Source organism: Mesocricetus auratus, unplaced genomic scaffold (genome assembly GCF_017639785.1).
Source record: "Mesocricetus auratus isolate SY011 unplaced genomic scaffold, BCM_Maur_2.0 Super-Scaffold_6730, whole genome shotgun sequence".
Classification (NCBI taxonomy): domain Eukaryota; kingdom Metazoa; phylum Chordata; class Mammalia; order Rodentia; family Cricetidae; genus Mesocricetus; species Mesocricetus auratus.
In genome coordinates, this window is record NW_024429184.1 from 47,298,120 (window position 1) to 47,323,305 (window position 25,186).

General features: G+C 34.5%; 1 protein-coding gene across 1 annotated transcript in view; it reads left to right on the forward strand.

Annotated features, from left to right (window-relative positions):
• Mmp16 (matrix metallopeptidase 16) overlaps positions 1 to 24,555 on the forward strand; it is a 233,848-nt gene extending 209,293 nt beyond the window's left edge. Inside the window, exons 8-10 of the mRNA XM_005066812.4 lie at positions 7,073 to 7,223; positions 11,003 to 11,118; positions 15,184 to 24,555. Coding sequence (XP_005066869.1) covers positions 7,073 to 7,223; positions 11,003 to 11,118; positions 15,184 to 15,518 — 602 coding nt within the window. The 3' untranslated portion in view covers positions 15,519 to 24,555. The remainder of the gene's footprint in view (positions 1 to 7,072; positions 7,224 to 11,002; positions 11,119 to 15,183) is intronic.
• The last annotated feature ends 631 nt before the right edge of the window (positions 24,556 to 25,186 follow it).

A 25,186-nucleotide genomic window follows, 5' to 3' on the forward strand; every position in this document is an offset into this window, starting at 1 on the left:
ATGTTTTTTTGTTGTCGTTTTTTTATATAAATCTTGGGATTCCATCTTGTTATTCAACAGCAAATGCTGTCAAGTTTTGTTTTACTTTATTTTTTCCAATGATATTTAAGTGCTTCTAAAATGTATTTCTTGGTGTTTATTTCTAACAGGAAAAATGCAAGTCATGATCTTCCATAATAAAGTTTTATTCATTTAAAGTGAAGGATTGGTTATTCCCCTTTATATAGAAGTAAAATATTGGACGAATAGAAATCATTTTCATTATATAGATTTTAGGAAGCATTGTTAATTGTGCTAGCTTCCCTAGCCTCAAAAGTCCACAGTATGAAGACCTGAATTTTAATGATCAGAATCCATGTAAAGCCTGATTTATAAGCAGAGACCTGTGCTCCAAATGCTCCAACAGAGAGTTGGGAAAGGAGATCAGGGAATCTGATCTGTATATGCTAGCCAGCGGAGCATATACACAGGCACAGAAGAGACTGTCTCAAACACATGATAGGTGGGACCAAAACCTGAGGTTGTCCTGTGACCTGTCCACAAAGACCATGGCATGTGGACCCCAAAATCACATATTTGCACAAGTATCCATACATAAATGAACACATCTTATGTACATACAAATATATAGGTCACATGCAATCACAAAAGAGAAGAAAATATTTTAGTAGAATAATGATAATTTTGGATGAGACCATCATCTCTTTGTATTCTCATGTTACTCTCCCTTTAGAAATTTAGCTAACATATAAAGAAAGCTTCTCTGAACCCTGGATTCTGTGTATTTACCCACTGTGAACATGCGAAATGTGTGAAGAAATTGCCATGAAAGTAATAAAGTTCAAAAATGCCAAGGAACATATTATAAAATATAGAATGCTCCCACTGGAAAGCCACAGTGGAGTCAACCTGACAAAAGACTTACTCTCAGTAGCTGACATGGGGGCATGACCATCACATCTTCTCTCCTAATTGGGGATGGATAAAAGGAAAGAATACAGAAGTGCTGAGCATAGGTCAGTAGACTGGGCCTTTAAGTGTTCTCCGCTATTGTTTTAACATGTTCTGTTTTAATGGTGAAAGAGATAGCACTAAAGTAGATTTGTGCTGTGAAAAAGTTCTTTGGATTTTTTTTTTTTACTTTGTTACTCTGTCAATGGTTTGATCTGGACATTAGGCCAGTCATTTCCTTTAAAAATTTCCAGATTAAGAAAAAAAAAACCTGGGGAAATTGTGGTATTTCCTAATATATCATTAAGTATAACATATACATAGCTTTTCAACACAGTAGTGAGCTGTGGCAGCTTGATCAGACATCCTATTTGTTATAAGATTCATCTTCCAGCTGTGCTAAAAAGATTCCAAATTAATAGCAACCATATCTTTACTGTTCTTTTTTCTTAGCTCTTCAATCCTGTATTTTTTTATTCTTTTAACCTTAAGTATGGTTCCTTTCATTGTCAGCCATTTATTAAGCACTTAAAAAATTTCAGGTGTTGGATTTGAGGTACTTAAGGAAACTAGTGTGCATCACTGTTCTGTTTCTTTTGGATTCTCAAAGCTTAACGTAGCTGGTAACTTGTAAACAACTAACTAAGCAGCACGATGAAGGTAAAGCCTAGACACTCAGGCAATATAACAAAACCATGCTAAATAGGAAGGGTGCTCCCACAAAAATAAGCCAAAATAAATACTGAGGGATTATCATACCTTTTCCCAGTGGGAAATACATTGAGTGAGGATGAGGGAAACAACTTAAAATTTTTAAAATTTTTAGAGACACAAAAATAGTTTATAAACTTTGGCTAGTAGACAAGCATGGAACATTGACTAAAAGCCAGGTCTCTGATTCAAACACCTAGGCTCATACACATGTCATACTTTAATAGAATTTGGATGCTCAGAGTTCATAAAGAGGTGTCTCGTTGAGTTAAAAGGAAAGGAAACTCAGATGGGCTCATCAAGCTTAAGAGAGGAAAGATATGATAACTCACAGCACAGGAACTGTTCAAACTAGTCATCGCTAAAGAGCACCTGGTGTCTCATTCACTCACAGTTCAGCTCATATTTACTCTGTCCTCTTTTCTCTTTTAGTTCAGCTGTGTTACTCAGCCTCTGCCTCATCATTATCCCTGTCTTAATGTAGAGGGAACATATGCAGAAAAAGTTATGGAATATTTGCTTTTAGAATAGACAAAAGAAAAACTTTCTATTACTGACCTTCAAGGTACAAATTACAGTGGCAGAAAAGTCAGTTGACTGTACAATATGAAAAGATATTGAACATGGTTTATTATATGATCAACTGCATAAGTTTTACAACACCTGCCTGAATGAGATTAATAAGGAGATATTTGGTGATGGTTAATCTTAGCTGCTAAGTGGACACAACCTGGATTCCCCACGGAAGAGGAATTCAATGAGGGATTGACTAGATAAGGTCTGTCTCTGGGAAGATGTCTGGATTACTTGTTAGTCAATGTAAGAAGACTTGTCTCTCCGTGGGCAGCACTATTTTCTGGATTTTGATTTAGTACTGCCTATGTATAGAGAGCAGGATGAGTACAAGTGAGTCTGTAGGATTTAATTTCTTTCTCTGCTCTTGAATGAGTATGTGATGTGACAAGCTATTTCATGTTCTTGTCATCTTGGCTTCCCCATAACAACGGGATATAACCTACAATTGTGAGCTGAAACAAACCATCTCTCCCCTGAGTTGCTTTTGGTCAGGATATTTGATCACAACAGTAAATGAAACTAGATCACAGGTCTTGAAATGAAGTGTATCTTTCACTTGTAAGTTAACTGTGTAGAAAAATAATCACAATATCATACACTATTTGGTTTTCCAGACTTATTGGCATTGGCACTGCAGAGAACCAGTTTGTTGATTTGTGTCCCCCCATTCTATCTCTGTCTCTCCATTTGTGAATATTATTACTATGCTAGTTACCACCACTACATAACCTTCCTCTACTACCTACAATTCTTTAGTCCTCTATGTTCTCCTCTTAAAAAGGCATTTCTTTCTAGAGACCTAGTTATGGCTTTACTGTAACTGCTATTTACTCTTCCCCAGATAACTTCACAGAATTCTAAATTGACAAATGTCACATTATGCTTACAACCTACAAATTGCTATAATTATACTAACATATAGCTACCTCTACCAGTTTTTTTAATAGAGGTATCACTAACATCTCACGCCTTTGGTTTGAATATGCAACTTCCCATCCATCTCTAATATTGTTTGCCTCGTTCAGTAATACTTAGATTCTCTTTTCTATACACATAAAGCATAATCTCTGATATTCATGTTTTTTCCAGTCAGTCAGTGATGCTCAATGATGCTAACTTCATAATGGATTTTCTCCTTCTCACGTCTATTTTTGCAGTTTAGTTCAAACTGTCTCAAAACCTTTGAAATAAGATTCAAACTTCCATAGATTCTCTGTCCTCACCTATATCCTTATGATCTGAGTTGTAACAGTTTTCTTCTAAACATACAACAAACTTTTTCCCATTATACAACTTGCTTTCAATATTTCAACATTTCCTGATCTGGTGTCTTTATGTGTGTGTGTGTGTGTGTGTGTGTGTGTGTGTGTGTGTGTGTGTGTGTATGGTTGCATATTGAGTTATAACCACAGTATGCGAAAGGTAGAGACAGACAGATCCTGGGGCCTCACTAGCCAGCCAGCTTAGCCAACTTCACAAAGTTCCAGGCCGTTTAGAGACCCTGTTTCATAAGAATGAAGTATAGAGTTTCTAAGTAATGAAGACAATATTGGTTTCTGTTCTCCACATGCACTTTCGTGTGCACACACCTGCAAATGATACCACTTCACATTCACATTCCTGTACATACACATATACCAAAAATTGGGTGAGGATCTTTCCTGCATTCAATGCAAAACTATCCTCATTCTTTCTCCATCCCATCCATCTCCTTTTATTCAACATGAACATTTTTTCTCTTCGAAGTTGTTTATATTTGTTACTTTTCCTGTCTTAAGGTTAGGTTTCCCTCATCACCTCACTGGACTACCAGTCTTAAGAGACAGGAAATGTCCTTCTTGTTCACCCCTTTCTTTCTATTGCATACGGCAGAAGATATAGGAAGTTAGTTGTTGAATATATTCAATTAGTGAGCGATTCTCACAAAAAATAATGGTTGTCTTATTTCTTTTTTCTGTCCATAACTTTATTTTCAAAGGACCCCAATTTGATCACCTTGAGGTCTTTACCAATGTAATCAAAGACTGTGAAGTATATTAAATTGGTTTTCAGTGAGGTTTCACTGCTCATTGTCCTCCAGCAATCTTTCAGTTCATTGATAACAAGTTTCCCTTCCTTGAATGGCTTTTCCTGATACTCTCTGCATAGGTATTTCTTCATTCTTTAAACTTTGGCCTGTTGTTTATTAATGGGAATTTCCTCTGGATTTAAATTCTTATTTGGGCAGACTTGAATGTGTTTATTGTTACTATTCATTAGCTTTTTAGTCTCTGCAATTATATATGTGCACATTTATTTTTCACTAAACTATTTTATTAATGTGAAGAATAATGATGGTGGTCAGACTTTCTTTAGCATTCAAACATGATGCTTACAGTAATCAGTATTTTAATTTAAATGATATGAAATGGTAGAAGCTTTTTTTTTTTTTTTTTTTGGTTTTTCAAGTGAAGGTTTCTCTGCATAGCTTTGGAGCCTATCTTGGAACTTACTTGCCGCACCTGCTGCGCAACCTGAATCCAAGAATGTGGCCAGGGCGTTGGGAGTCGGTTGAGTTATGCTCCCCAAATCAGCTTAGGAGAACTTCCCAAGAAAAAAATGCTTCCCTCCAGAAAAACTTCTGACATCCATACATGCACAAATCTCCAACAGACCTCTCTCTTTCCTCCTGGCTGGTGGTTAAATCTCAAACAGCAGGGAGCAGAAAGAAAAAGCTAGCCATCCGGAAGATCAATGTCAGGGTGTTTCAGAGAGTGAGCCCTTATCAAGCCCTTATCAGGAACTATGGCATTGGATTGTTTTCAGTAAACATGTTTTCAGTAAACATTGTCTGGCAGCTGCCTTCTCCCAGGCTGATGGAGGAGTGGGTTTCCGGCCAGGGTCTGTGATCCCCACACTTACTCTGTACACAAGGCTGGCTTTGAACTCACAGAGATCTGCCTGCCTCTGCCTCTCTGGGATTAAAGGCATGCACCTCCACTGCCCTGCTGGTATTATGTTGTTGTCAGGGAAATACTTTGTCTTAATTTTTAATATCTATAGGTGTAACATGAATTTTGCAATGTATTATAACTATTGTCTTAGGGAGAGATTAAAATTTTATAAAAGCAAGTAAGGCTAACACCTGTTAGGAAAGACATAAGCTCACTAATCTCTAAATGTCAGCCTCCAGAGAGAATGACTTGGAAGGTGTTGCTGGGTCATAAATTGTGCATCCGAAGGGAAAGAGGGAAGGAGTTCTTTGAGGCAATGTGTATTTACTGACTTTAATGTCAGTGTCTCAGTATTAGTAAAAGTCCTCACCTCCTCTTCCCTGATCTGCATTAGCCATTTTCCCTTTTCACTGAGACAGAATACCTGACTAACACCTTCGAAGAAGAAGCTTGACTTCTGCTTATGGTTTCAGGGAAATTTCAGTCCATCCTAGAGGGAAATCAAGCAGAACAGCTGGGACTGTGTGCCAGTGCTATTCATGCTTTAATGGGTAGACAAGAGAGCAGACATAGTGGACAATTTTACCCAAGCATGCCCTACCTCGCAAAGACTCCAATTCCTCCAAAATGGCAAACTGAGTACCCAGTGTGGAAAGCACAGCCAGAATTATAATAAGGAAAACCGAAAATCAACATTAATCTGCTGATGACTATAAAATAAATCCAGTTAAGAAAACAAGAGCTACAGAGGAAAAGGGGACAAGATAAAATGACTTCCAAGCTGCTTAGTGGAGAAACTACTCTCAGTGGTCAGTTGAATTACAGATAAGATTAAATATATTAATTATCTTCTATTGTTATGAAGAGACCCCATGACCAATGCAAATCTAATAAAGCATTTAAGCAGGGGCTTGCAGTTCCAGGCATTACCATCATATAGGTGCAATAATGGAGCAGTATTCAAGAGTGAGCTTTACATCCTGATCTTGCAGCCAAAGGGAGGGAAAGCCTGTGACTGGCATAGGTTTTTATAACTTTAAAGTCGACTCCAGTGGGGGTCATTCTCATTCAAATCGCCAAACTGAAGACTCATTTAACTGGAAGTATTGATGACTCTGAAAGTGGAAGTTTCAGTGAAAGTTTGGATTGTAATCAGCTTTCAGTGAAGTAAGAAATCGTTAGATGGTATGGCATACTAAGAAGTAAGTGATGTGTACAGTGTGTTAAGGACAGTGGTGTATGACATATGTCTTGTCAAAAGGCAACTTCAAACAGCAATACAACTGACTGATCTGCCTGCTTTTTCTGTGTGTGTATTATACTCAGCAAATTTGAACAGTTTACAGTTAAACTTCCCCTCTTCTTACATACCCTTGTAAACTTTATAGTTCAAATGAACAGTGAGTTAAAACTAGAAGACCTCATTAGACTTAGACAACTTGTAAACACTTGAATAATAAAGGGAAAGAATCAGCCCACTGGAAATGCTTACAAAGAGGACATGGTATCATCAAAAAGTCAATTAGCCATAGAGTATGTACAAACTGCAGGAAGGTTGTAGCAGTTCATAGAAGTAGGGCCTTTGACAACCCAGGGAAAGAATGAAAGAATCCTTGAATAATTCTTTCTTCCTGGATAAAATATAGATTTAAATTTTATATTAGCTCAAAAATTTGTACTAAGTAGTTGTTCTGTTTTAGATCTAGAATAAGTGATATATTTAGACAACTATTATATCTTTTTTTGAATGTGATGTTTGAGCAAAAATATGAATATTCTGAGAGTGACTATGACATTATTTCCAGGGTGTCTTGCATAGTAACTTACATGCATTTTGCTGACAGGTACCTTGTAATTTATGTTTCACTAATACATTATGTACCTACACTTATTTCACACAGGTAACAAATACTGGGTGTTCAAGGACACAACTCTTCAACCAGGTTACCCTCATGACTTGATTACCCTTGGGAATGGAATTCCCCCCCACGGTATTGATTCTGCCATTTGGTGGGAAGATGTTGGCAAAACGTATTTCTTCAAAGGTGACAGGTCAGTAAATATGTGACACACTGAAGACACCACATACATTGGCAGTTACCTAGTGATTTCAAAAGTCAAGAACCCCTACTCAATGTTAGACATTACTATAAATAATGACATATTTATATATAAACACAAAAGTTAGTATGCCAGAAATATTGTCAGTGTGTTTCATATATTTAAGATAAATTTTCATTAACTACATACATCTAATATTACTCACTTATGAATTCACTATATTCTTCCTCTTCCCTTGATTTTTAACATGCATTTTAAGCTATAGCAAATATATGGGTAAATACATATATGCATTTGTATGTGTACCCCTGTTACACATTTTCTGTAACTAATTATTTTTGAAAGAAATAAGTGTTAACACGAATTTGTTTTTACATATATAGTTATTTTTCTATTTTGAATTATGACCATTTTTAAATAGTTTCGTTTTATTGCCAGTTCTGCAAAGTAGGACTAAGAGTAATTGTTTCAGTGATAAATTGCAGGATACTGAATTCCAGACTGAAATACAGCTATATCCAGAAGTTATTTCATATGGACCTGACCTTTCACCGTCTCATCATTCATGAACCTTGGTCTCATTATAATACTGTTGTACTGCTTTGTAGCACTTTTCAATATGAAAATGACCAAGGTCATTGGTTTATTTATAGCTTCTTATTCACTTCTCCCAAAAGAATAAAGTGCCATGGATTATAAGAGGAACCTTGGGGGTCTTTTTGACTCTAGTCACTTTAGTATTTAGGAACCATCATTTAGCATGTGCTAAAATTAATTTTTGAACAAACCAGTAAGTGCTTGATCAAGACAAATATGGCATCTTAAAATTACTGAAAATGAGTGAACTGTCTCATATTCATATTGTCTTCATTAAAAGGTAAAATTAGGTAAGCTTAGTGAAGTGGCTCATGCTTATAATTCTAGCATTGAGGAGGCTGAACAAAGATTTCAAGTTCAAAGTCTACCTAGGCCACATGGGCTGAACATTTCTCAAATCAAGTAAAACAACAACAAGGGAATGTGCTGTCAACCTGTGGGTTAGCTTTTATTAGTGGTAATTATCCTATTCTAATAAAGTCCTTCATCTATTCACTTTCATTCTGTGGGGTGTGGTCTCCTTTCCATGACTATACTTCACACATCTGTGATGGATCGCTTTGTTAGTGAGTCATTTAGAAATGTTTTAGGAAAGCCTTGACTTTCTAATGAGGAATTATAATGTATGGCATTGTGCAATAAAAATTAACCACATAAAGTTAGAAATGTAATGAATCTATAAATGGACATTCTTATCCATAGAAACCTAATTTGAGATCTTATAATGTCCTTTATAATCCTTTTAATATTGTGCAAATATGACCCTGTGGTTTTAAGATTTCTCCATGGAAATTCATAGCTTTCAAATCCCTTAACCTGTTTTATTTACAGTGTTAAGGAATGGATATGCCTTTTAGCTGTTAGTGAATCCAAAAATTCAGTCTTCAGGAGAAAAAAACAAACAAACAAAATGTTGACTTTTACATTGGTGTTGAAAATATTTAGGAAATTAAAATAGCTACTTGTGTTTATTAGTCCAGTAATTTTGTAAGATACTGTGAGCATTGTTGAACAGTTCAAATTCCATTGATTATTGTGAGGTATATATCAAAGCTGACATACAACAGAAAACCTAAGTTCACTTCCTCAAATATAAAATGATCTCAAATTCTACTTTCCATTCCTTGTGAGGAGAGGCAAAACCTATTTATTTTGACAAATTCACCCAGAATTCTTATATGTAGTTTCTAATAAAAATGTGTACTCCTTAAATGATTTCTTGAAATGTGATTTCTATGAATCTTCCATGGTCTGTGATAAAGGTGTTAGATGAATATTAATGGCTGAATGTTATAGGAATACTTAGGAGGAAGAAAAAAATCTCAAAAACAAAATGAACACCAGTACTTGTAGGAAACACAGATTAAAACTGGCCAGCGAAGTCATCATAGGAATGCTGTGTCTGTGAAATTACTTGCAGCAACATGATCCTACATCACATTGAACTATGAACTGAAGAGTTGCTTTAAACTTAACTTTTATATTATTAAAACAGAGCATAGATGACTTAGGTTCCAGTACTGTATCATTGATTCAACTGGGCGCCATAGCTGCTCTAACTATTGTTTGGACACTATCACAAGGGACTTAATTTACAGTATAAGGGGATAAGATTGAAGGATTTAAATGTAATAAAATTATATACTGTGTGTCTTCACTCTATAGGCATAATGCCCTGTATAAAATGTACATATTATTATATTGAGGGCTGTCTGAAAACTAATCTGATATCTAAGAATTTAATGATGTCATGCTATTCAAAGGATTTTAGATTTTCCTCATAATGCTAGCTTGACACTTTAAATTTACTTTACCTTAAAGTTATGTCATATACAAAAGAGTGCATGTGTGCTGTTCCATTATTTAATTTATCATTTAAAGGAAAACCCTGACAAAGAGGTTTAATCCTATACCAACTGCAAAGTGCTTTCTTACATCTGTAGATTCAATATTTGGGGGAAAATGTGTTCTCAGTATCCATGCTATTAAGTATTGCCTTATTTCCCTGCCATAAATTGTACTTGGTTCAGCACAGGAAGGAATTATATATTTCTTTAAATTCTCCTGAAATATTTACTCAAGGGTGATCTTTAGATTATGTCTAGGTTCATATCCTGTTTCTGTGATTTAAAAAAAATTCTCCGGCAAAAGTAGCTCAAAAGGGAGCTTATTTTGTCTAACAGTTCAATTGCCAATTCGTCATACAGGAGAAGTAAAGAGAACAGATGATTGAAGCAGCTGGACATACTGCATTCACAATAAAATACCAGAGAGCAAGCCTTTATAATTCTCAACTTGTAATCTTCACTTTATACAATACAGTGTCCCCTTCCTCAGAGAATGATCCCACACACAAACAACAATGAGTGTGATTTAGATAATAAGCATTAAGTAAGCCTGGAGGCCTAGCTGAAGTGACCAGCCAAGTTGAGAACTAACGTTAATCATTAGAGAGTATAAGTAGTTATGATCTCATCACCCAAATTTGTACAGTCCCGGATGGATCCTAACTCACGTGTGCTCTCTCAGTTCTGATCCCTCACAGCTGCTGTCTCCTGCTGTCTCTCTCCTGCTCTCTCAGTTGTTTGCTCCTCCTCTTATTTCTTGCCTCAAATATCAATTGTTTCACAAAGGACTTACTTCTAATATTTTATATGTTTACTGTATATCACTTTATGCCTTGCTCACTTCACAGCAGTTGCTAGCTCATATCATTTTATATTTTCCTCAATAATTTGATTTCTTTTATTTATAACCATGTATCTGAAACTCTAAGGTTGATAAAATCAAGTGCTTGTCTGTTCTGTTCAGGATTACATATCTTTATGACAATCAAGATTTAACCTCTATATGTGTCTTTCTGAGCATTCATAGGTATATATATGATTTTTGGTGGTTAGCTCATGAATTAAACTTTTACATAGATTGCTTTATGCTCTTATCATGATTATTAACTTGAAAAGTTTGGATACTCATTTCATCATATAAAGGATATGGATAATATTACAGTGCACAAAACAGAGAATAAGTTCTATGTCAGTTATCATTCCATTGATTTCAGTGTTTTAAGTCAGTAACAGGCGAATAAGCAAACAGCAAGCTTTAAAGAAAATATAAATACATGCATGAGTATTTCTTTTAATACAAGTATGGTTGTGTTCATCTAATTTTAGATATTGGAGATACAGTGAAGAAATGAAAACCATGGATCCTGGCTATCCCAAGCCCATCACCATCTGGAAGGGGATTCCTGAATCACCTCAGGGAGCTTTCGTCCACAAAGAAAATGGTACACAGCACAGGCAATCCTCAGTGCTTGAGTTTTGTATTTTAATATCATACAGTTTTATGTTAAATCAAATAATTAGAACATGGCATGCTAGAACTATGCATCATTTATATTCATATTTACAATTTCAATTAAAAATTTTTAAAGAATTTACATTTAATATTACTCTCTGGACAGTTTGAAAATTAATTCATTTACATTTATTTAAATCTATTAGAAGAAAATGTAAGTAATAGTTTACTGTTGAGGAATGCATATTCTTAATAACATATATACATATATATATGTATTAAAATTCTGAAAATACAACAAATGTGGGTGGTACAGAAATTTGTCTCAAAGCCTCTGTCCTGAGTCAGCCAACTACAATGGCACATTCTTCTAATCTATGATTAGAGGAAGACGTCCTCAATACAGTCAGACTAGAATTAATGGATGGATATCAACATATAAGCCCTACACATTATTTTTAATATCATAAAGCAAAGAAGACAGAACATTAAAATGATTTTTCTATGTTACTCTTCAACCACTGTCAAAATTCTGCTGTTACAAATCCACTCCTAATGTGATTTATTTTAATCCAAAAACAAAATTTTAATCTTTTTCCCATTTTGTTTCTATGAGAAACATGTCACTTCTAATATCTTAGTATTATTTTAATTCTTCCTTATCAGCCATGAAATATTCCTGGTGCCATAAGAATGCTTCCTTTGTATAAAATATAGTTCATAAATTAATTTAATTTTCCAACCAAAAGGCCTTTTTACCCATACTCAGCTGAGTTAAACAGCTTAGTGTTGAAATATTATAAATATTCCTAAAACTTTATACAAAAGAATTTAACATTATTGAATGTGGTCTAACAAACTCTCTACAAGGAAAATAAGTTGAAAGTTTTCCTCACTACATTGATGTAATCAGTGGCCTGTTGTATCTTTCTAAATTCCTTACTTGGTTCAAACTAAGCAAGTGCTAAATCTAGCTTCCTAAGCAATCATGCTATTAATTTAAGCACTAACTATTGTGTTTCTTCTTTCTTTTGTTGTAATTATTGCTTCTTTTCCTCTTTACTCTTATCCTGGTCTAAGTAGCTGCAGTAATCCAAATTCCATTTGTTCATATCACCTAAAGTTGAATGATCTCCTCTTAGCCCTCATTCTTCAACTTTTTAAAAAAAGCTTGATAGATTTTTAATTATCCTAAAATTATGGCAGAAAATTAACCTCTCCTACATTCTACACTACTGAAATATTTTATTTATTTTTGCAATTTTAGTATAAGCAAATACAAACTGCTTTTCATATTTGTGTCTCAGTTTACTGTTTGCAGCCTTGTGATTAATTGTTAACAGAGTTCTGTCTCATGGTTTTATTGATTGTATGTATTAACTATACAATTCACTACTCCCTCTTAAAATTTCCAAATGCAATTTGCATATGTCTTTTGTAAGAATCATTCTATCCATTAATTTGTTTTAGCATTAATTAATATCATCAACAAACTAGAAAGGGGAGAGAATAGAACACATGGTCTAACCTAGGAATATTGCACCAAGGTGGACTATTTTGTTACTTTAAGAGGACAAAACGGTACGAAATGATCCAATACCATCAAAACAAACGTAAATGAAAACAATATATTGCCTTGCATTTTCATTGATTTATTTCTTAAAAGTTTTCCTCATAAGAAACATAACACAGGAATAGAACAGCAAAACTATTTTTGTGGGTGAAAGAGCTGAAAATTTATTCAACTGGTATTTCATAAGTGAAGATAATAAGCCCAAATTATCACAGATGATTACAGCAGAAATAAAATTTGACATATGTCTGTTGCAAAGATTTTAGACTACGTCTTTTAGTCCTACTGACCAGCTTTATTATTCTAACCAATACATTAAGTAAATATAAATTCTATTCCCATGCTTGGAAATTTTATTGTAAAATTGAAATTGTAGACTGGAATCTTCTGAACCTTGCTGTGCTGTTCATTACCCTTGTGGTAATTATTCAGTGCTAAAAATTAAAGATAAGGACATTTATAGCTATTACAGTCCCATTTATAGCCATTAGCAGTACTTTCATCTAATTTGAAGATCTAATTAGAAAGCAATGACATTCTTCAACTGTGATCATGTCATAGTCTGTTTGACAGTTCCTCAGCATTTCTCATCTAAACTTGATAAATAAGTAAACTTGATAAATAAGTAAACTATGACTGAATAACTCATCTTCAAAGTTAAAAGCCACAGCAAAAATTTACAGCATTGAACAAAATAATTTCCAATATAAAGCAACCAATGAGGACCTATCTGTCATACATAAAATTTCTTGAGTTTGCAATATTCTTTATTCCAGGAGTGATGCCTATGTGACAAGTGGTGTTTAAGAAGCAAAGTCATGTACTAGAGCTCTATATATGGAAAGGTGTTTAAGTCTTATTTGGTCATAATCGTATGTATTTGCCTCTGATTCCCAATATAGCTCAAAAAATAAGAATAGGAAGTTAATTCTTCTTAATAGTGGAGCAGTTATGAAAGATAAAAGCAGTGCTTTTAACAATGAAGTCTTTCATAGTAGCAGCATACAGTAACAGTCATAACTTTGAACTGTTAAGCTGTAACATTCTGTTCAAAATAGCTAACTCCCAAAATATATATTTTAAATTGCTTGAGTATTTTTCTGAATTTGTTATTGCTATTGCTGTTGCTGTTTTGTTTTGTTTGTTTGCTTGTTTTAATTTTTGTGGTTTTACCTAAAAACAAAACCAAATCTAAGGTAATACAATCAGAAACTTCACTGACTAGACATATTAATATATTGGAAAATATATCTAAGAAAATCTACAAGTTTATGTGTTAGGAACTTTAGAATGTCTGTTATTTTTAACCATAACATTTTGGATCCCAGATTACTGAATTATTTAAAACTTCCTATATCAACTCTTCATAGATTAATTAGAAATATCACTCGAATATATTAAGACAAAATTGTGATTTGTTTTCTCTTTATTTCTAAAACAGTTAATAGTGAATTTTAAAAATTCCATAAGGTGTCCATATGTAGCACAAATTTAGGATAAAATAAATAGATATGATAAATGAAGACAAAAAATTAAGAAAGGACAAAGTAGGAATGACCTACAGCCCAAAATTAGGTTAGTGCACAACATGCTATAAATACATGTTTGCTTGTTAAAATTTCAAATAGACATAAGGAAACACCTAATTGTCGAAATGTTTTATCCAAATATCAAGAAGGAATCTCATGTTGAGGAAGATCACAAAAAAATCCCAGTGCTGAGATATTGAGAACTTGCCCTGACTTGTGAATAGGTGGGAAACTTCTTTATTGTGCGTTGAACAATCTCCTCAGTAGCACTTTGAGGATCAGCAATGGTTTACTTTTTCAAGCAATTCAAAATTCTCAGATAAATGTTAATATCCTGATTTTGATGTGAATTATGTGATAGTATTTCTGTAAACCAGAAAAAAAGATGTCAGCCTCTTTACAATCCACAATAGGAATGGATGTAGATAAACTGCCACCCATATATTTCAGTCACAGAATTCTCAGACTTTAGAGCATATGTGCCAGGCTTGCAACCCAAGCATTGGTGAGGCTGAGGCAAGCGAAATAATTGTCCTATGTTTGAGGTCATCCTGTTCTCTATAGAGAGTGCTAGACCAGCATAAGTGCCAGACTTAGACTCTTTCTCAAACAGGGAGAGACACTTGGAGGGAGGGAGGGAAGAAGGCTGGAAAGAAAGGAAGAAGGGTAGGAGCGGGGAAGGGGGAGGGAGGTAGGAGGGAGGGAAGGGGATAACGGAGAGGAAAGAAGGATGGAAGGAAGGAAGGAAGAGAGAGAGAGAGAAGGCATAACTCCTGGAATGCAGCACCCAGAGCCTTTGTAATACAGTTGAACTGAGGATTGTGTATTCTTCCCTGAGAACTTAAGATCCTAAAACATGTGTTTTGAGAAGTAGTCTATTTCATTATTATTTATTATTTTATATACATGATCACAAATAAGTAGTCCCTGTGTATGTATGTTTCTCCCCCAGGATTTACCTATTTCTACAAAGGAAAGGAGTATTGGAAATTCAACAACCAAATACTAAAAGTAGAACCTGGGTATCCGAGATCCATCCTCAAGGATTTTATGGGCTGTGATGGACCAACAGACCGAGATAAAGAAGGACTCAGCCCACCAGATGATGTAGACATTGTCATCAAATTGGACAACACAGCCAGCACTGTGAAAGCCATAGCTATTGTCATTCCCTGCATCTTGGCCTTATGCCTCCTTGTATTGGTTTACACTGTGTTCCAGTTCAAGAGGAAAGGAACACCCCGCCACATACTGTACTGTAAACGCTCTATGCAAGAGTGGGTGTGATGTAGGGATTTCTTTTTCCTTTCTTTTCCAGGAGTTTGTGGTAACTTGAGATTCAAGACAAGAGCTGTTATGCTGTTTCCTAGCTAGGAGCAGGCTTGTGGCAGCCTGATTCGGGGCTGACCTTCCAAACCTAGAGAGTTGCTGGTCCTGCACATGAGTGGAAATACATTCATGGAGAAGCTTCCATGATGCACAGTACCTGCTGTTCTTCAGTCCTCTGTCTTTCTTTGTCATTCAGTTGTAGGCCTTTCCTCTGCACGCGCAATGCCCAGTCAAATTTCAGGATTAACTGAAGAAGAGGAAATACAGAAGAAAAGTTTCTTCTGAATTTTTTAAAAATACTTTTCCTTCTGAAATCTGAGCCCATTTCTGGGAGAAAGAGAGAGACAGAAAGAGAGAGAGAAAGAGTAAGCAAAAAGAGCAAATCAGAAAACCCCATAGGTTTTTGCTTTAAAGCAAAAGGAGAAAGAGTTTTAAAAAAAACAACAAAAATCCACAATTGAACTTTCAGGAAAGTGTGAAGACCCAAAACAGCTTTGTCTCCAAAGAAGATAGCTCTGTGACCACTATGGATAGTCTCCTGCACATCGTTTTTTCAGGTGGGAGATCTGGAAGAGACATGCAGGACTCTAGACTGTTGGGACAGCCATTTTCCAACAAACAAGGGGCCAAAATATCTGCAATATAGTAACAGCCTTAATAATACATGCATTTTTCGTTTTCTACAGATGTTCTCAGCTATGTCCACAACGTTTCATCACCTTCATACTCATAGGTGTTTTCAAACAGGACCTTTTGATTGTTTTGAAGTGTTTCCAAACCCCCTCTTGACTCCTGACCTAACATCATTGTGATGCTCTCCCAGTTGTGTTAGGCCTTTGTCCCAGGCCTTCTGTTGGTCTGTCAGCAATACTCAGCAGAAAGCAGAGCAAGAAGCAGTGTGTCTCTGAACTACTGAAGTGATGGTCATTTTATAAAAGACATGTGACTCTGTTCGTACATCAGTGTAACCCTTTGAGAACTATAAGACCAGGCTACAGAGTCAGGGTGATCAGTCATGCGGTCTGGTCATTGGTAGAGCTGGCCAACAGTGGAAGCCATCACAGATTTAACAAGTTCAGATTTGTAAAGCATATCTTAAATCCCATGTAATTATTTTATGACTGACAGCAACCTATAAATGCTTTTATAATAAACAACAATGATGTGACTTGCCAAAATTTTTCTGGCAAATAAAAAAAGATATTTTGCTAACAGTATCTTATGAGAGTGAAATTTTATTTGAATAATTGGTTAGAATATCCTGTCTTTTCTTCTTCCGACATATTGAATTTTTTTAATTTAAAATCCATTGCATGAAAATTCAATTTGCCATAAAATATGCAGTTAGCATTGTGGGGTTAAAAAGAATTAAAACACTGACTCTGAGTTTGCATGAATATCTTTCAATGCATTACCAATTGCATGTCAGCCATAGTTCTCAAAGGGTTGGTGTGGCTTCTGGCATTTAGCCATCCATTTGATCACTGACAGAGCCAAGAGACACCAAAGCATTCCATTGTTGAGTGTAATTTGTCCTAACAGCAGTATTGTCATTTTCATGTGACCTGCAGAGCAGGTTTGTATCAATATTTTTTTCCTAGAGAAAAGTCAGCAACTGACAGACCTCTATTGATTTTAGGAGCTGCTTCTTGCAGTGAAATGCTTTACAGCCACTGGGCTGTGAACTTATTAGAGATGGTCAGAAGGAAAGCACCCCATGAGTCAGACAATTGGCTTTGTGTGGAAGCCAGCTTTTGAGGGGATTAGCTTTTGAAACAATGAACAGCTTGCCTTGAACTTGATATTGATCTGTTGACTGTCATTAACAGCAACTTAAACATTGTCTTCTGTGAAAATTTTCCCTGAAGAGTCCTATTCTGTGTCTTTGCCCTTTGACCTTTAACTTGCAAACTGGCACAAACTGAAGGAAATCTGGTGTCATTTCTCCATTGGATTGCTATTCTCTAAAGCCTAGTAAGCAAGGGCTGTTTCCTTAGAGTGGAGAGAGTTTGGGTATTGGAACCGGAGGTGGATGCCTTGCCCTCTACATGCACACTCTGAATATGCCCTGTAGGTAGAGGTAGTTTTTATTTTTTTCTTTAATTTCAAACTTAATTTCATCATTTTAGTAAAAATTACAAAAAACATAGGAAAAAAAAACCTCAAATACTTGAATGGCCAGTGTGGCTTTTATATGAAGCAGGAATTTTATACTAGTGAAAATTTCTTACTCATTTGCTAATAATACACATTTCCAGATGATTTTTAATGAGTGTAGGTATACATTCTTATTTGGAAATGTATAGTTTGGCTGCCTTGAATTTATATTTATACTCAACATAGCATGAAAGTTAGAATGCCTTTTGGTTAAACTACATGTTTATGATTTGGTTGGGGAAAACATTTTCTAATCATGGGTGGCATGCTGAAAAGCCTTGCAAGCTGGTGTTTCGTACAATCTGAGCATATATCATGTAAGGCTAAGATAAAAAGAACAGTTAAGAAAGAGGAATGGCTTTGTAGCACCACATTATGAATTGCAGATTATACTTAACGGGACATCAAAGATTTGGAATGGGAGGGTCAGTAAGAAAGGGGAGGGCAAGGATCAGCCCTGTACCTCTACTTCAAAACTTCCTTTCTAGATGATGCTAATAGTATAGTTAGTTCCTACAGAGCATGGAGGACTGTATGCATAAGCCTGTTTATACAGTGTTTGCTTGTTAGAGGGTTAATTCTTTCAGGACCTTGATGTCAAGAAAAAATGACTGGAAACGTTTCTCTAATGATAGAAATGAGGAACTGTAACATTTTAGGACATGTGTAAATCATTGAGAAACTCCATCAACGTACAATGAACACTTTTCTGTCTAAAATCAAAAAGAAATCAAATAAGCAATCTATTGCCTCTTTACTCATTCATCACAGTACCTTGATTCGTCATGAGACTGTAAGTACCTAAGGGCTAGATAATAATTATAGCATTGAAAAGGAATCTTCTTAATGCTTGAATTATGGCAAGCATCATGGATATGATTTGTATTGTGTTGCCTTGAATGTGAGAAGTCTATGTACTTCAAGAAAAGGCTTATATGTCTACTACCTTGACTAGGACACTTATAAGATCATAAGTGGTAAGAGCTACATACAATGTAATAAAAACCACTGGGGTACCTTTGTTCATTGTATGCCAGGCATTTCATTCATATGGTTCCTGATTCTTCTTACATTTGGGATTTTTAATAGTGAAAAGAAAAAAAATGTGACAATGCTAAAGAAAGTATGAGAATGATTTATTAATCTGTCATATGAAAATAGCAATTAAAAATTAAAAAATAAGTTCTCTGGATGAAGAACATGTCAGCTCAATTTCAGTGAAGATATGCAACAGATCAAGTTACTTTCTGTCATCTCTAAATGAGTAACATGAAAGCTTAGACCTACTATGTCCAAAACAGAAGTGAAAACATATTCATGTTCATAAAATAATTTATGTTTGACTATTTTTATTAATTTACCAAATATTAAAGACAGCTGTCATCAAGGTGATGGTTTTACATAAAATGAATTTATAGTTTACAATTTCAGATACATATTGTTTCTCTATCTGTCACTAATCAGACTAAGTGAAATATTAAGATAGGTGATCAGTTTGAATTTTCTATAACACAGTAGTTCTGCATCAGTTATGTAGAGAAAGTTACGACTTTAGGTACCTGCTAATCCATCTGAGAAACAAGTTTTCTGCAGAGACCGCGGCCACAGCAGATAAAGACACATGTTCACTGACATGGCAGAGGTTACAGAGCTCAATTAGACAACATTAGCAAACTATAGCAAATATAGTTTCTGTTACTAATCAGAGAGCAAGGCCTTTCTCAAGCAAATGTAATAAATTACTATGTAATAATCACTAAAAGCAATTACTAAGTATTAAAAGAACAGAGACAGGTTACTGAAATAAGAAAATGTTACCTTTGTTATTTGAGCTGCCTACAATCTCTTTTTATCAACACATAATTTGGCTCTCCAAATACTGTACATTTTTATTTCATTTATGTGAATGATTACAGTGCAATGTAGTGAATAAGAACATTGTCCAGATTCTACTGCTTGCTTGCTGTCATATCTGAATGGGGGTGTATATACTGAAACCTAGGAAGAGTAATGTAATATTCTCAAGTTTTCCATGTTGGGGTGATATCTCTAATATGGCATAAATTCAGATTCCTGTTATGTGAACCTTACAACTGAGTAACTGGTACACCCATGTTAATTGAACTCAATGTGCTATCTGAAGAAGAATAGACGTTATACTTGAATAGACATGTTAAACAATAGTTATGAAAATAACCAATTTTTTAGGTAATTGGTATTTATTTACAGAAACAAATAAAGGCAGTTATTTGCTGATAGTTTTGAGTCTGTGAGATTGTAGTATATAGTGTAATAAGCCTGGGGATGGTGAGCAAATGTTTACAGTAATCACATCAAAATGTTTAATTTTTGACATCTTGAGAGCATATTCCAAAATATCATAGACACAATGTACCATTTAAATCACAAGTGTGACATTCAGATGGCCTACTGCAAAGAACTATAAATGCAGTCTTCACTAATTTATGTAGCACAGAAGTGTTCAAGCGACTCTTGTGGTAAAATCCAGTCATTCCTTCCAATGGCATTCACCTCCACAATACTGATGAACAACAACCATAGGTAACACGTGCCAGAGTTTAATGACAGGTTTCTTGTTGCCTAAATAAAAACAAAGCTATGATGTAATGTTGTAACAAGCACCTTTGAAAGCCTGAACTTAGTATATGAATGCTACATTTTATAAGTAGAATGGGCAGTGGAGAAGGACAAAACCAGACTTTTGTAAAATATAAAGTCATACTCAAGTCATTCTCTGTAATATTATAACTGGAAGTTTTCCTTTATCAAGAACAAAAAATAATAGAGAAAAATGAAACTTCAAGCTCTTCACAACAGTGATTAGCATGTTATTTAATATCAATGTATATACTTAGTCAGTGCTCATTAGATGACACCCATGAAAATGCATCAAATACTCATCCATTGCCTCATAGACCCAAAATGGTAAAAGTATGCATTCTGTAACCCCAGTCAGAGAAACGTTAGAACTCTGTGAGAAAAGCCATTTCTCTAGGATAGAAATTTACCTCAGTAATCATATAACACAAAACACTTGGCATAGTAGCAAAAGTTGCCTTAGTGTTCTAGTCTGATCTAATTGTAGACTTTGTCTATAATGCACCACTCCCATCTTTTCTCATGTCTTTATATCAGTCTAAGTTTGAGTTGATTTTGAAATATTTCAGGTCAAATGAATAACATCAAATTATCTATATCTCCTTCAACATGTCTACTGAAATATATTTCAATAGTATAGAAAGCCTAGAATGAATACTGACTTGACATAGTCACAGAAATTCATAGGAAATAACTTGTGAATTTTCATAATCCCCACCTATTTTTCTGGTAGGATCCAGATGTAGCAGCTTCAGTGTCTGAACATGGCTATGAACTGATGACAGAACATGACATACATCATTTCTTTAGAATAATCAATTATTTATAGTAAGTAGTGATACAAAACTATGAGAAGTTTAATGATGTAATGAAGGCTTCACAGGCATTTGTAGTGAAATCTGCTTTAAGAAAATGGGGCAAAATCAGTACCTCTGATCAGTACATCGTAAGCATAAGAAGCTATAGATGGAGGACATTTATATATGGATAGAGCTGAGATTCTATGCCTTTCAACTAAAAAAGCGATGTGATTTGGATTTTTATTGTATTAACATAAAACTAGATATATTAATCAGATGTGTGCCCTATGTGTCCTTCCATGAAAGTACACACTGGGCTGTGCAGGATAACATGTCCCAAGCTGGAGTGTTGGGCTGATTCACTTGACATTGCCATGTGCTCTGCTACAGAGCTAGAATTTTATACCCTTAAGAAGGGAAGAAATTATCAAATAGTATAACTCTTTCCTATTATGTCACTTAGCTTCAGAGTAAGATATCACTAACTTTTATTTCACTGAGAAAATAGAAAGAATGGTAAGCAAACAAAACAAAATTGTAGCTAACAAAGATATTTTCTGCAGTTTCTTTCACCTGCTCATATTTTTCCATATATGAGTTGTGTATGAACCTCTTTCTATCACTTGATGTGTAGCCAGATTGGATTTCAATCATAGCATTTTTAACACAGGCCTTTGATACTTGCCTCATATATTATGTAGCTTTGGTGAGGTGTGACAGGAAAGGTTGTTTTTCCCTACGATAGGTTATGGTGCTTTCCATGTTTATGTGAACGTGTGTTACTATGTTGGCCTGTCTTACCAGGATACTGATGAATAAAAGCCTTTTGTACACTGTCATTTGAAGTGACTAGAATGCATGTTTGCTGCCATGCAATACCAATTGGATCTCATTCCTTATCTATAGAACAATAGCCTACTTGTTACCATAAAACATACCTTGAATGACTGGTTTCTGTAGTAAAAGAAGGGTTATATAATACAAGGGTTATCGAACATATTTTTTTTTCTACTCTGAAATAACATCATCTCATGTCTTGCTCTTTCTGAATCCAATTTCCTAAGTAAAATTAGGAATTTATGCTGGATAGATATTCCTTCTTTTATATATAACACGAAATCCATTATTCCTTTTTCTACTCATGGATACACATTTTCACAGTCAGCCCAACATGGATCGTAATCAAGAGTGAATGATCATCAACATTTCCCATGCCTGCCCATTCTCTGATCATTATTTGATTCTTCTCGGTCACCAACTTCTCCACCCCAATTTTTTAAATCTGATTTTATGTCCTTTGTCTTTATGAAACCAGAATTTAGCAGCACATAGGTGGAACCCTGGAAATGTTTGGCTTTTTTCCTCAGAATTTTCCATCGTAAGTTACATGGAAAACATAGTCCTTATCACAACCTAAATTCTCTTATTGGCTTATATTTGTATAGAGCTCTTCCCCTGAAAAAAAAAAAGATAAATGCTGAGAATAATTGCTGTGGTCTATTGATAAGACAGAATGAAAAGTTATTTTTGGAGATTATATCAAATATAAATAAACAGTACCGTTAATACCACAATGTAGTGTTTAAGTCCATCAAAAGGGAATTAATGCCTACAGTCTTGAATCTTTGGGATAGTTTCCCTTAGAGGTAAATTACATATATAAGAAAGAGATAGAAAAAAGAATATTGTATGTCACAGCAGTGTGTTCTGCTGCATTAGTTTTGTCTGTATCAGCATTGCTATGGTGGACCTCTATTTTCAGGGGATTTAGAGACTTGACCATTAAAAATTGCTACAAGCATAAAAGTCTTTAAAGATGTTTTTCTTACATGTATCTAATTTCAATCAAATATATTTTGGCTTTATATTATGGAAAGTAAATGAATGGAGTTTAGCAGTTCAATTTTGTGCTAATATAAAATTCTAATAAGCTTAATTTTTAATAAAAAATAAAATATAATCAGTTCATAGTCTAATTATTCAAACAAATTGTTGACATTAAGAAATTTGCCTGCTTGAACAGTGTGGTGTATATCATCAAGATGTTTTAAGACTTTGATATGTGTTGTTATCTTGATTCCAATAGTGGATCAATATAGTTGACAGTGAATATAGATATGTGATATCTATATAAGCTATCTGGTAACATATATTTGGGAATATATAGTATATGATATACATGTGTGTGTATATACATATATATTCATTAGACAGATTAAGATAAAAACCTCCCATCAATTAATAAATAAAAACTGTATATTTTTTAATATTTGCACATATATTTACCTTTCCGATACCAAATGAGATACAAACAATTGCAGAGGGAATTTGTCTCCTGGATAAAAAATATCATTTTATATCTTCCTATGAAAATCATCATTTACTTATATAATGTGGATATTAGGAATTAAAACATGAAAAGTGAAACAGACCTTATTAAACAATAGACTGTGAAGCAGAAAGAAAGGCTAGGAAATTAGGATTTGAGATGGTTGTCTTGTGGTTGTCTGTACCTTATCATTTATTTTATTCATTCCAATATTTTTAGTTACAGAGTATGAAGATATAACTCTGAGTTCTTTTCATCTTACATTGTACTCTATATTATCTTACTAATGTTATGATAACTTGTATGTTTCCACGTAGAAGGCATGAAATGACACATTTATTTTCTCAGTGGATATTAAGGATTGAATGTTATGAATTTGATCGTAAAGAATTATATACATTTATTCCATCTTAAATTTGGCATATATATTTTTTCTTATTGCTTCTACTGACAAACACAAAGCTTGTTTGTGTGCAAATAAAAGGCTACATACATGGTGCTAAAGTGTATTATGACTGTCAGATATAATCAGGCAAAATTTTGTGGTGCTTCCATTAATTTTTCATTGATTTTATTGACCAGTGTGTTGAACAGTGTTTATTCACAGATTATCTTTTATTAGTAAAATTAAGGCTTCATAGCACATTGCTATTATCTCCTTGACTCCTTATAATGAGGTCTCATTAAAGGTCAAGGGTCATGCTATTAATCTCATTCTATAGATCAGTAACATGACTGAACGTTTTCACAAGGTACTTATGTTTACAATGCTATAACCCTTTGACTGCTGTGGCAATCTTAACCATACAAATGTCACAAGCTAGAATAATCAGCATGGTTTGTGCCATGACAATCAAAGAGTTAAGGGCTGTGCAGTTATTTGTTTTGTATTTATTAATTTATATTTATTTCACTTCCATTCAAGAAGGGTTTTGGGTGGGGCAGTGTTTTGTCTGCTGTAAGTGTCTTAACCTAGGAAAAGGTTAAATGGCTTTTTATACTGTTGCATCTTCTGTATTTACCATCAATTCATTGTGTTGTAATTTTAAAAAATGTCAATAAATAAGAAAACCGAAAAATGGTTCATAGACATTGTGGTTTTAGTCATGATTTGCTTCCATTGATGACCAGCATGTAGAACATGATCTATAGCATCGTCATTTACTGTCTTTGGCTTCCTAATTAAGAAACAGGAATTCAAAATGCTTTGTTAATATGGAGAAATGTTTCTTTTGTGTTTTCCTGAAGTAGCAAGTATGTTTAACTAGCTCTATCAGTTTGAGAATTGCTTAACAACTAACTATACAGTTGTGTTCAAGGAGAGGAGTCGAAAATACTATGGTACCACATGTATGCCAGGGATTTTATTATGAGCAGAGATATGGCTTTTTATGAGAGTCGGGAAATATGAAAAATAACTATTCAGAAAAGTAAGTATACGGTATAACTTCAAGTTGTATGCCAATCCTGATTAAGTAAATCTTATTAAATTTTGTTTTATGTTTTATATTGAGTCTCTTAAAAACTGTGTTTGCAGAGCCCTCCCTTTTCTTGTTGGTGCTGGGATCAGAATCAAGGACTGCTCATGATCAGAATTCACTCAGTGTTCTTTCTTCTTATAATATTAACATAATAAGTAATTGTATTAGATTAAAGAAAGGCTAGTAATGGAGAAGTAACTTCCGGAAGTAAAGCTAAGAATAAACCCTTTAGTATTTAAC